The following is a 12,178-nucleotide window of genomic DNA, read 5'->3' as shown; positions in this document are numbered from 1 at the left end:
ACTGTTTCCTAGTTCCTCCTACCAGACAAACAAAAAGAAGGACATTTGTTTTAAGACGGATGAGATGCGCTTTCAACCAAAGTGACACGAAGCAATGTTTCTTTGTGACGACATCAGCCGATGAATGCTCAGTTGTCCATGGACCAGGTTTATCTCTTTATTTAAAAAAATGCAGGTACAGATAAACACTTTCAGTACAGATTTTGGAAAGGGAGATCTGGGGAGCGATTTCACAAAAGTCTTGTGGGATATCACTCATCTATTGGATGCTGCAGTGGATGAGCCTTTACTGAAACTTATCAAGGTCACCCGAGTTTGAAGGAGAACAGATTGAAACCTTAAACCCCACACTCAACAGACATAGGACACCTAAAGTAGACAAGAAACATAAAGCATAAACTAAAAGTTGGTATGGGGTGAGCTAATGTTTAAAAAAGTGTTTGACATGAGGATTAAGAATGATAGGCTATATTGAGCATAACATTACTGCTGATTTACTATAAAACCAAAAATGTGTTAAATTTAAGTCTTCAAATCAATAGGATCACAAACAGATCCATCATTATCAGGCTATAATATAAATATTGTCTTGTGCTCAGTTTAAGGCTCTTCTTAGTTTTATTATTCACAGAAAACTAAATCTGAGAAAGTGGGAGTCTGTCAATAAGAAACCCTTTTTACATTCACTATCTTATCAATAAACTCCATAAAAGGCTGATCATTAGTGAGAGGTTTAACTGTTAAATTAGTTAAACATTTTCCTGAAATTCAAAATCAAAATAGATTTTTTTTGTCACAGTTTTTACTGACAATTTATGAAATGTTAAAAGTGTTGTTCCTTCAAACACATTTCCTCGATTCCTCTCTCCTTCAATTTGTTTCCTGTCGTCTCCATGCATCGATGGTGGGAGGGACTAAGACTCAAGTTATGAAGACAAGAGTGGAAAGCATGGATGTCATTTACCTACAGAAAACAGAATTGTTATCCTCCGAGTAAAAAAGACTGTCCTAACCATTCATCTGAAGTACCTCAATTGACCACAAGAGGGCAGCAATGAACAAGCAACACCTGGTGGCTTTAATTTTTTCTCAATCCAGACCAGACCAGATTGCATAGAGAGCAGACTGAACTGACTCATGTTTATAACCAGTGCCCATTACATTTATATTTATCCGATTCCTCCCAGGAAGCCAAGTTCTGAGGATACTGCGAGGGAAGGAATCCAAACAGGTCTTAATATTACTGGCACTATGTGAGCAACAGGCATCATAAACTATATTTTATGCCAAACAGTTAGGGATACATCAGAAAATAAATCTGTTTGCTCAGTATTGAGCTGATGTGGGCTGGAATAGGAAAATGGTTACTCTTGGTTTTGTGTACTTTATGAACACGTTTTAACATGAACTATTATTGAGTGAAAGCATTCTTTACCCTCAGCAGAGAAAAGAAAAGACACAGTGACAACAGTTACCAAACAGCTGCCAAAAAATCTTTATTCAGTTTTAACCAGACGCCTCCAGAGTCGTTCGGTCACACGGATCGCCCTGGAGGAGGTCGCAACTGCACAGAGTCAAACAACAACAGCACCAGAACGCAATTAGTCAGTAAACACAATTTACAACAAGAACAAAGGCAGTTTTTCTACACAGAGCTCAGATAAGAAAAAAAAACTGGTACAGGAGTTAACAGTCAGTTGGTATTAATTCTTCTTCGGAAAAAAAACATCCTCATATATTCATAGAAATAGTTCGATTATTTTGTGGAAAAGAATATAAGAAAACATCATTGGTACAACAGAGTATACGATTTGTGACAAAAACAGATACATATTGCAAGTGCTTATTGTGTTGTGTTAGCAATAAAAAAAATAACTTGTAGACTTTATGTGTTACACTGAAAATGGTCTGTGTGTAATATGATGAAGCAGCCTTATACATGTGCTGAAAGACAACATTCAGTTCAAACATGGCTTTGTTTGTGTGTGTGAGTAAATAAGGGAAACAAAAAAAATACTTTGTCCAAAATGACTTCCAATCAACCTATACAGTTTCATTTTACATTTAGAGATAACTTGGTGTTCTTACCTCGTTAGATGAGAACCACTGACACCACTCTAATGTCTGTTGGTTACAAATTAACAAGAACTGAAGATAAACTCAGCAGTAATAAAATAAATGGTTTATTTGCCCCGCTATTGCTTGGTCAAGTCCCAAAACTTTAAGTTTAGCTTTGTTTAGCTAGCTTACAGCAAGAAATGATAGTCATTGTTTGTTTGTTTTTTTTTGCTTCGCTCAGCAAACGTTTTGCTTTTGTAAAGTCGAAGTGAGGAGAAAGCAGCCACCATCTTTTCAACTAATGTTCAGCAATAAGAAAAGCGGTCTAGTTGTCTAGTTTAGCTAGACAACTAGACCGTGTAAGCCGGTTTAGCTATTTTCTTACTTTAAGCTATGCTAAGCTAGCTGTCTGAGCAGTAGCTTTATATTTACAAAAAGAAACACGAGAGAGGTCTTCGTCTATTCCTCTAACTTTATGCATGAAACAGAATATTGCCAAATGTTCAATCTCTGAAAACTGTAAATCCTTCAATCTCGGCTCTCTCAAAGCTAAATCTTGTTTCTGCAACAACAGAAATAACTCTTTGATTTATCGAATGTAAAACACTATACTGCTCGCGTAAAAACTGATCCATATGTGCTTCCTTCATCCGCTCCCCCCACAGCAAAAGGAAGAAACCAATTTAAATGGATGGCAATGATTCTTATCAGCTTGGGTCACAGATGGAGGCTGTGTACATATGTTGTTTCTCATCAATTATTCAATGCCTCGGACACACTCGGACACATAAACAGCTCCCTGCGCTCCAATAAGAGGCTGAGCATCTTGTAGTAGCTTTACTCTGAGATGCGTTGATCTGCACCTTAAATGCCTCAAAGGAGAAGAGACGAGTGCACAGCATGTGGTTGCCGGCAGGATCAGAGTCACTACAATCACTGCATCATGTGTAATGTCCCTGAGTTCAAAACAGACAAGATTTGAACTCGTATTTGGCATCATAAACATCAGAAATCCCATCACTGTGGGCTCCTTTTATTTTATTTTGGTAGTGGGATGTAGATAAGCAGGGGGAGGATTATTTTGCCATGTCAATGTACTGTTAGATAATGCATGAGGTATGACAGCTTGCACATTGAAACCTGTGCATTTATGGCTGCAGAAATGGCTTGCTCATTGATTAGAGATGCACAAACACACTCACATTCTTCTGAAATGCTAACGGTAAACTTTTGTGCTCACACTTTGGTTGCACAAAAGAAACGGGAGAAGGTGGAAATGCTACACTGAGCAGATGGGACATACCTCAGGCGGTCATCTGAAATACACACTCATGCACAAATATGCACACATACATTCAAATGCTAACAGTGTTTAGACCAGCGGCCTAGCAAGACGCAAAGCTAACACCAGTGAACTGCTCACATCATTACAGGAAGAGACTGGAAGCCACAGGGACATATGTCGAACAGCATGGGTGCATATTGCTATGATGACATGATCTAACAGAATTGGCGCTCACGCACACCTCGTACACTCATGATGTTCCTTTGTGTGTGTGTGTGTGTGGGTGTGTGTGTGTGCGTGTGTGTGTAGAGGTCCAGGTTGTGTATCAGTTGAAAAGTGTCCCGCCTGAAAGCTATATCTGAAAAACAAAACACAGGCGACAAACGTTTGCAGCTGAGATATTTAGTTGCATATTGGAATGCTTTCTTAACAGATTCCTTTTGATAATGATGCAGTGTGATATAAATGTTGTAGTTGTTGGAGAAAGAGGGGGAGAGCCTTGCAGAATATGAGACGAACCCCCTAAAAGCCCAGAATGATAAATGTTTTCTTATTCACCCTGCAGTCTTGAGACACAAAGCCTCATGAAAACATACTGTTACTCCTGATTACCCATGAGGAAGTACACCTGCGGGACTCATGCTGGAGCTGATCGCACAAGGACACGAACCAGCCAGCAGATTTTTTTTTCTCCTCATAAAACAAGCAGATTGGCGAGGAGAGGCTTTGGGAGACGAGTATTCCTGTTAGAGCTGACACTGTTTGAGGTATGAGAGCACTCCTGTGTTGTAAATAAATAAAGCCGTTTCCTTCACTGTTGTTGTTTCAGGATCAGGAATGGTGGGGACAAATATAGGGCCACGATGCCAGAACTGTGCAGGACTTTGTTAGCATCTGATCATGTTTCCTTGCACATGCGTGACGTGTTCTTTGTTTGATATATTTTAAAAAATTAAAGATGTATGTGAACCTTTTGCTGGTTTGGATCAATAGCTTTCTAGAGTCACCACCGGTAAACTAGCTACTGTTGACAGTCGAAATGACTCTTTCAGTTTCAAAGCTGCTAATGTTAGCACAACAAAAAGCATACTTGACACTAAAGTGGTATTAATCCTCCCAACTAGCTCACCAAGAAAGCACATTTCCCCCAAAAACGTCAGACTATTCCTGCACAAGTCCTCAATGTTTTGACACTGAACTAAAAATTGAAGCCGTCCAGCTCATTGAACGAATATAAAAAACAAACAAACATCTTCATCGGTTATGCCAAAGAAGGGGGTCATCATTTAACCCACTGCATGGCCTTATGCACGGCCCATGAACAGATCTAAACAAAGACGTCTATGTGTTGCATCTATGTTTTAGTTTTACAGTCTGGAAACACAATCAAACATTTACATTGAGAGGCTTCAAAAGGATAGAAAACGCAACACACTATGACAGCTAAATCAGGGTGGAGAGCAGCCACTGCCAAATGAAGCTTTGTCATTTATTGAAGTTTTCAAAAAACTCTGGAAAGCTGTACAATCAGGTGGGGAATCTAGGAATGTAAAATATTCATTGTTTTTAAGGAGCTTTTGGAAAGGCCTGGAGTAAGTTTAAATTTCCTAGGCTACTGCAAATGGTTCAAGTAACTAAGTGCCATTGGTATTTAGTCTCAGATTACACATAGATGGAAGGAATCAAATGTACTTTGACTCTTTTCTTTTAGATTTTAAAACACAGAGCAAGGTTTTATTTTCTGTACTCCAGTCTTGAGTTTTTTAAAAACTCATTGGATCGTGTCGTGTAAACTAAATACACTGACGCAACCCCGGCTGCTCCCAACCCCCGTCATGGATGCCAAAGCACAAATAAAGCACATTTATATAAAGTCTCATAATTTCCTTATTTGCATGCACATGCAGTATTAAAAATACAGTTAGACCAGAGGATATAGCTTATACTATTTGAGAAAGAGTGTAAAAGTCCAGTGCGACAGTCATTGAGTTCTTGAGGTCTACATGATTGTAATCCATTAAAACAGCCAGTGAGATGAGCCCGAAAACAGAGAGGGTGGGTCAGCACTCTCTGTGTTGCATATTGAAGTTTTTAATGATGGAGCTGTGGCAGAATAAAGGTAAAAGTTTTAATATCTTTAGAGAAATGAAATCTAAAAATAGACTTCAGCATGATAAGGGTGTTTGTCAACCCTCTATTTTATTCGTTTCATTTTGATATTCCTCCACCTTCACACAAAGAAAGTGATGCCTTTTAGTTGCTGTGTAAATAAATTAGCAGCTCCGTGCTAAAAAAAGAAAAGAAAAAGAAAAAAGGATCATCTCACTGTTTGTTTCACAAGCTGTTTGTTACATGAGGTTTCCTTGATTTCCCAAACATTTCTAGAATGCGACACAACAGCGATTCTTCACATCGACATACATTTATCTACAAGCCCTTGTACAAAAGGGAGAGAGAGGAGTCATGTTTGGGAAAACAACGAGGAGGAGAAACAACAGACAAAGAAAAGGAACACATTGAAACACAGTATCATAAGTTTGGAATTGAAAAAATCGTTTACAGTAACAAGTAGAAAAATCACTCTTAGACCTTGCAACATCTTTCTAGAACCAACGAGTGACCAAAAGGTTCTCTGGAGCCAACTCACAGGACGTTTCTTTGTATCACAAATCTTTGAATTACAAGGTTTAGATTAAAAAAAGCAGAACTCAGACTAGCCAGCACCAGAGACATTCCTGCATCGCTGCTGTGGTCCTGCATATCGCAGCAGCCCTCCTGCAAACAGAGCTTCAAGAAACTCTGCACTCTTCAAGGCACATTCAGGACTCCTCTATTCCTCCAAATGAAACAATAATAGGGATGGAAACACACATAAAGCCTTTTTTTTTTTTTTTTTTTTTTACATTGATAATGTTGTAGAAAAAAAACCTCCCCCTCCTCCACATTCCTGAATGAATGAAGGACAGAGGGTGCCTCCTCTTGCTCCAGCTTTGACAGCCGATAGGAGCCGAATCACATAACCTTGCCTGACAGCATAGTTGCCATGGAAACTAGCGCTACAGTCAGTGGGAGGTGGACTCTTTGAGGACACGCTGCTTACACAATCCATACTGAGGGGTCATACGAGGCAATGCCATGACGAGTCAGGTGTGCTCAAGCGCGCTAACAAGGAAGAAAATATGGTTTGAAAAGTAGTTGGCCAATGGAAGTCTTCATTGGACAAACTTTAATGTGTTGTATTTAATTAATTTTCTCGGAAAAATGAGTCTTTTCCAGTTGTTTTCTTGAAACCTCGACTGATCCCAGAAAAATCGGTCTGCTGTATCTCTCAGCTTTAAAATCCATCTTAAAGACACACCTGTTTACAGCTGCCTTCATCAAAACAATCTAACAAAGATTTACATTTTTCAATCTGCACTGTAACTTTTAATGCTCTTTATATTTTCCTTAAATTAATTTAATTTGAATTATTTTTACTTCAACATATTTTGTGTAAATCATTTTAATGATTTTTCAATTCTCTATTTTAATGTTTTATTTTATTTTTTTTACAAAGTAAGCTGGTCAACAACACACCATGCTGCTACAGCCCACACTAACTAACGCTACGTTAAGACTATTTCTAACTTTGTTTGCCACTCTGAGGATATGAGATAAATGAGTTTCGATTACAGAAAACAACCGGAAATAACTTGTTATTAAAAAAATATACGTAGAAAAGTAAATGTGTATGGGTGCATGTCCGCTTAGGGCTTCCTTACTGGGCAGCTACAAACATGTTTTGATGGCTGACCTCCTGCAGTTGTACATTTTAAAAAGAAGAAAAAGTCAGGTCCATAACACAAACAAACGGAGACACGCTGTTACTGTAGCTCAGATATACTGTACTGCAGAGTCATCTGTATATATTGTAGCATATATTGACCTATATGTGGTTGATATAAAGCTGTAATACGTGTTAGCCTCTTGTCATAAACAAGTCTTGTCATGAATGAAACATTAGTCTGGGTAGGGGGGGGGGGGTCAGTTCCATAAACCAGGAGGTCTCATCAAACTGTCAATGCATGAACTGCTGTTAAAGCCAGCACAGCTCTGCACCTAAACGGGAATGTGGACAAAACTGTGTGTGTGTGTGTGTGTGTGTGTGTGTGTGTGTGTGTGTGAGGACGAGTACACTGAGGGTCGCTCGTTACTCACAGGAGTTGATTTCTATAACCTCAGTGAGCAGAGTAATTCTATCTCGCTTTATTTAGGTGATCAATCATAGCTGGTCGCTAGTTTCTTTAATAAGTGGTGGAGGAGGGGGTACACACACTGAGAGAACAAAAGCCAGGAGAGGCGCTGACGCTACTCATAAGTATTCATATCACTCTCACCGAGGCAACAAGACCGCCTGTAGTGACTCTTTGATAGCACACTTTTAACTCTGCTGTGCCAACACATGTTTTTACCGGGAGCACCTCGCGTGTTCGCGGCTTGCAAGACTTAAGGCTCACTGCTGCTCTTATATGAACGAGTTGGATGATCACATCAGGAGGAGGAAAACATATGGCATGTTTGGCATCATTACAGTGTCAATTTGGGAGTTAAATTATGAATCTCTTCCCCCCCCCCCGTGTCTGCCAGTTTTGCCCAAAAGGAGTTTAATTATACAGCATCCCAAACAAATCTGCAACATGTTGATGTGTTGGGTACACATTTTAAGTTTTACAGTGCCTTTTTCAAATTCAATTTGTTCTTTGGGATATCACATTAAGTACTTTGATGTTTGCATATAAGATTAAGATATAAGTAAAAAGAACCATCATAATCTAAACAAAGAGAGCACCAAAATTGAACCATCAAAAGGGGTCAAAGAGCAGGACAGAAAGCGTATTCTTTTCTTTAGGAGCCACTCACAACCTTGTGTCTGGACACTCGGTAGACTTGAGGCAGGTTGTTTTTATTTTCATGTTCTACAGCATAACAATGTGTACACAATGGAGTGACAATGACACGTGGGAGAAACCGCACTGCACGGGAACAGAGCACCTCCATTTCTCCCCAGTCGAGGCCACAGCACCTGCATGTGCAGAGTGCAAAAAGAGACCTGGGTTAAGTGTCTTTGAACGCTCGAGTCGTCTCTGTAACACTGGCAGTGAGTGGAACCAAGATGATCGCTGCAGGCCGGGACCGTCCACAAACAAATCCCAGTGTCTCCCCGGATAACGAAAATGGCAGCACATATCATTTAGAGATTTGATGGATTTAGCTTAGATTTGTTTATTTCAGCCAACATAAGCCTGTTGTAACACACAGTCCAATTAGCAACCACAACTCTGACCAGGACAAAGCTTCTGGAGAATTAGCTGCCTGGAGATGCGGTCATTTAAAATATATAGTGCTGATGCTTCCAATGCATGCTCTGCTGGAACTTGTTTCTGGACTGAGCCCGGACAGGATCTGATTGGCTGCCAGATGCTTCCACTGGAGGAGACTGTCAGGACACACACATGAAGCACCACAAAGATGGAGAAATCAAATTGTGTAGTTCATGGAGTTAAAAAGAAAGCTTCGGCAAACATCCAGCCGTTAAGGACTGGAGCAACAAAAACAAAAACAACAAAGTGTGTTCCCTCGTCTTCCTGCACGCGCCCTGATGAGGAAACGCCGCAGGCCGTGTAACAAAGGTGTGTAAAGACTCCTTTAGAGGAGCAAGGGGAGGGGTGGGCAGAGCACCGAGCTTCAGTGGCAGCCCCGCACACTTTGCCCGAGGCTCCTTCACGTTCGCTGACTGCACACAAACACCCCAAGATGTCAATCAAACTAATTGCGAGTGGGCCTACGTGACACCGTGAGACGAGAATTGGAAATAAGATAAAGGTTTCTAATCAAGTGTGGCGCTGGAGCGCTTAGCGGTAGGCAGCGGGGAGCGTGACGTGAAGGAGCTGGAGGCGGGAGCGTGCGGGTCACATACACAGAAAAGAGCAAAAACAAGATGAGCTTGTGTGAGAAATATTCCTCACGCCCTCCCACAGTAACAGTTAGTACAACAAAAAAAATCCATCAGCAGAACATGAAAACAAAAATCAATAAATGTGTATATATATGAAAAATAAAAAGCCAAATCAATGTCTTTTCAATGTTTCTTCTTGACGTACATATAGATTTGTCTTTCTTAAACAATAATACGTTCACAGAAAACGAGATCATCTAAATATTTTCTTTTCTCAAACATCAATGTAATGACACAGAAGAAGCACAATGATTTTTCTTTTAAAGAGCGACTTTAAGGCTATTCCTATATTTTCAATAATAGTAGCCGGACAGGTTAAACGGTACAGTATTTCCTCGCGTAACACCATAGCTGAACCTGTCTTGTTCATAAGGTGGCAAATGTAACGGCCGAGCTAGCCGGCCATAAAGACAGTACAATAAGTACATTTATACATGAAAAGACTTATTTAAAAAAAAAAATAAAAAAAAACTAAGAAAGAAAAGAAAGCAAACATGAAAGAGCTACGATTTTCAGCTGCTAAAAGTCGTGTGTATCGGTGAGCGAGCATGCGAGTTTATTAGCTGGTGTTGGTTTGCACTGATTCTGGAGCTGAACGTGTGAAACAGAATAAGTGCATCAGTTTGCATTTAAATTAATTTCATTGAAGCAGATGCTAAATGCAGGAACAGAATCACAATGTGTCTCTTGGTAACACCGGTCATTTCGAATGTGACAAAAGAGTTGGTCCATTCATCCCAACAAAGACAACATCTGTAAACTATTTGGCTTTGTGATTATGTTTCCTGCCTTTAAGCCAACATGGAGGCAGGAAATTAAACAAACATTCAAAAGAAATTCAGAGAACTGCGTTTTTTGTTTTTGTTTTTTTTGACCAATTAAAACTTCATCAGTAACAAGGTAACATGCTGAACACAAGGACCTTTAAGAAGCTGGAGCCAAAGCTTTGCTTTAACAGAGCACATGAAACAACATAGGAGTGACCCGATCAAGCACTTTGAACTTTTTCTGCCTTTGGAGCAAATAATAGTTCAATAATTTGCTTTTTACTTCCTTTGACCTCAGGCCACAGCTGAAGAAGAAACCACATGTGTAAGTGCTCCATTACTCAGATACAGTACAAGTGCCCCACTTTTGGTTTTTCGCCCTCCTCCTTCATGGCTAACGTAAACACAAAGATACTTTGTTCCCTTTGAAAGGTGTCAAAGTGGGTTTGAGGAGGAGGGCAGTGTGTGTCTGTTTGTGGTTTCTCTTTTGATGACCTTGCACACTGCTGACTTTATTCTTCCAGCGTTGTCAGGGACATTTTGAACACACTGTAGTCTGTAGCAGGTGGCATGTAAACAGTCTTGGCTTTGCCCCCCCCCCCCCCAAAGAAAAAAAAGAGAGAGAGGGAAAATGAAAACATCAACAACAGTAACCATGGTACTTTCACAAAAACCAAAAACAGAACTCGATAAAAGAGATTTTGGTTGCAAAGTTGTCATGTGTAATGAAAGAGAGAAAGTGTTGAGTTAGTGCCGTGTACAGTTTGAGCTGCTAGTTTTTGCTTTCTGTTGAACCACATCCCTGATAAAAGAAACCAAACGAAGCGAACCGGATACAAAAGTGACATAGAAAACAGTTTCTGCTGTCTGCTGCTTTCATTGTGTGGCCATACCTGTGTTTGTTTGCACGCGTTTGTTTTTCATGTGGTAAATCTGGCATGTTGTGTTTGCTATCCCTGACTGAAAAGTGTGTCTTTTTTTTTTTTTTTTTGCATTGACCGGTCCACCTTGTGTGTCTCCATTCCCTCCCCCACTTTCTTTCTTAGAACCCCTTCTGTTCTTTCCTCAGGCTGTCCGGAGCGAGGAGGAGTAGGTGAGGAACCAGGAGAGGCTCTTTGATGTCGGTGAGAATAGATCACCTGAAATAGTCCAGAAATGAAACAGGTGATGACTGAGTTGAAGGAAGAACAAAAACTGGGACTTTAGACCTCGAAGCTTTTTTTTTCTTTACAATGTTGTTCAAAAACTGCATGAGGTGCAAAAGCCCATTCTTCTTTTGGGTCCAACTTCTTTTCCTTTAATAAAACAAACAAAAAAAAGCTTTTATATCTGGACCCCTTCTTTGACTTTCTACTTAAAAACCAGAGCTTTACAAAACATTGAGAGATGCAACACTAAACTCAACATAAAGAAACAGGGGAAATCTTTTTTTTTTTCTTCTTCATACTGTATAGCTGCACTGGGGTTTCCCAAAGCTGGGAACAATGGGAATGGCGAGGCAGTCGTGGGAAATCCAAGACAGCACTGTAAAAGTCAACTGTCCATCGGTTCCTCCCACTGCTGGATTGGTTCAGTTGGAGCTGAGGAGGAGGGGCATCCACAGGGGCGAAGCTGGAGCTTGACAGATAGGTGCGATTTTGAAGAAAAACCAAATGCATGCAAAGCGATGCCCCTCCCTGCTCTCTGGTGAAACGGCGTGTTGGCGTAGTGCGCCTCCTCATAACTGGAGAACGCTCAGTCGGTGAATCTCTGGCAGGCCTTTTTCCAGCGGCAGGCGGTGCACCACATGTCTCGGTTCTCCATGCCGTACACCTTGCGGCACTTCTTCCCTTCGCCGCGCACCTTCCGACTGTAGAGAGGGGACAGAGTGAAAAAAATGAGAAGACTGAGTACTTCTAAAACGTAACATGCTATAAAAAAAAATAAGAGCTTGAGAATAAAACCAATCAAAATAAATGTTGGACTAAACAACATCCAACAGATTGGTCTGACTCCTGCCAACTGCTCGTGTTTTTTTTTTTTTTAATGGCTCATTTAGCAAGATTTGCAAGAGTTAAAATTGTGGATTTTTTT

The 12,178-nt window shown here is 40.3% G+C and overlaps 1 protein-coding gene and 1 long non-coding RNA gene across 3 annotated transcripts in view; one reads left to right on the top strand and one right to left on the bottom strand.

The window, feature by feature from the left end:
* The first annotated feature begins 1,477 nt into the window (after positions 1 to 1,477).
* LOC306839181 lies at positions 1,478 to 10,728 on the top strand. Its single transcript, XR_013781165.1, has 2 exons — positions 1,478 to 2,264; positions 2,335 to 10,728. It is a non-coding gene; the product is annotated as an uncharacterized lncRNA (long non-coding RNA).
* The window catches only part of znf704 (zinc finger protein 704), a 40,288-nt gene continuing 37,902 nt past the window's right edge, over positions 9,793 to 12,178 (bottom strand). For both annotated transcript variants that reach the window (XM_079367697.1, XM_079367696.1), the window contains exon 9: positions 9,793 to 11,954. In XM_079367697.1, coding sequence (XP_079223823.1) covers positions 11,840 to 11,954 — 115 coding nt within the window. In that variant the 3' untranslated portion in view covers positions 9,793 to 11,839. The remainder of the gene's footprint in view (positions 11,955 to 12,178) is intronic.

Source organism: Symphodus melops, assembly GCF_947650265.1.
Source record: "Symphodus melops genome assembly, chromosome: 18".
In the NCBI taxonomy this organism is placed as follows: Eukaryota; Metazoa; Chordata; class Actinopteri; order Labriformes; family Labridae; genus Symphodus; species Symphodus melops.
This window is presented reverse-complemented; position numbering and strand designations above follow the sequence as displayed.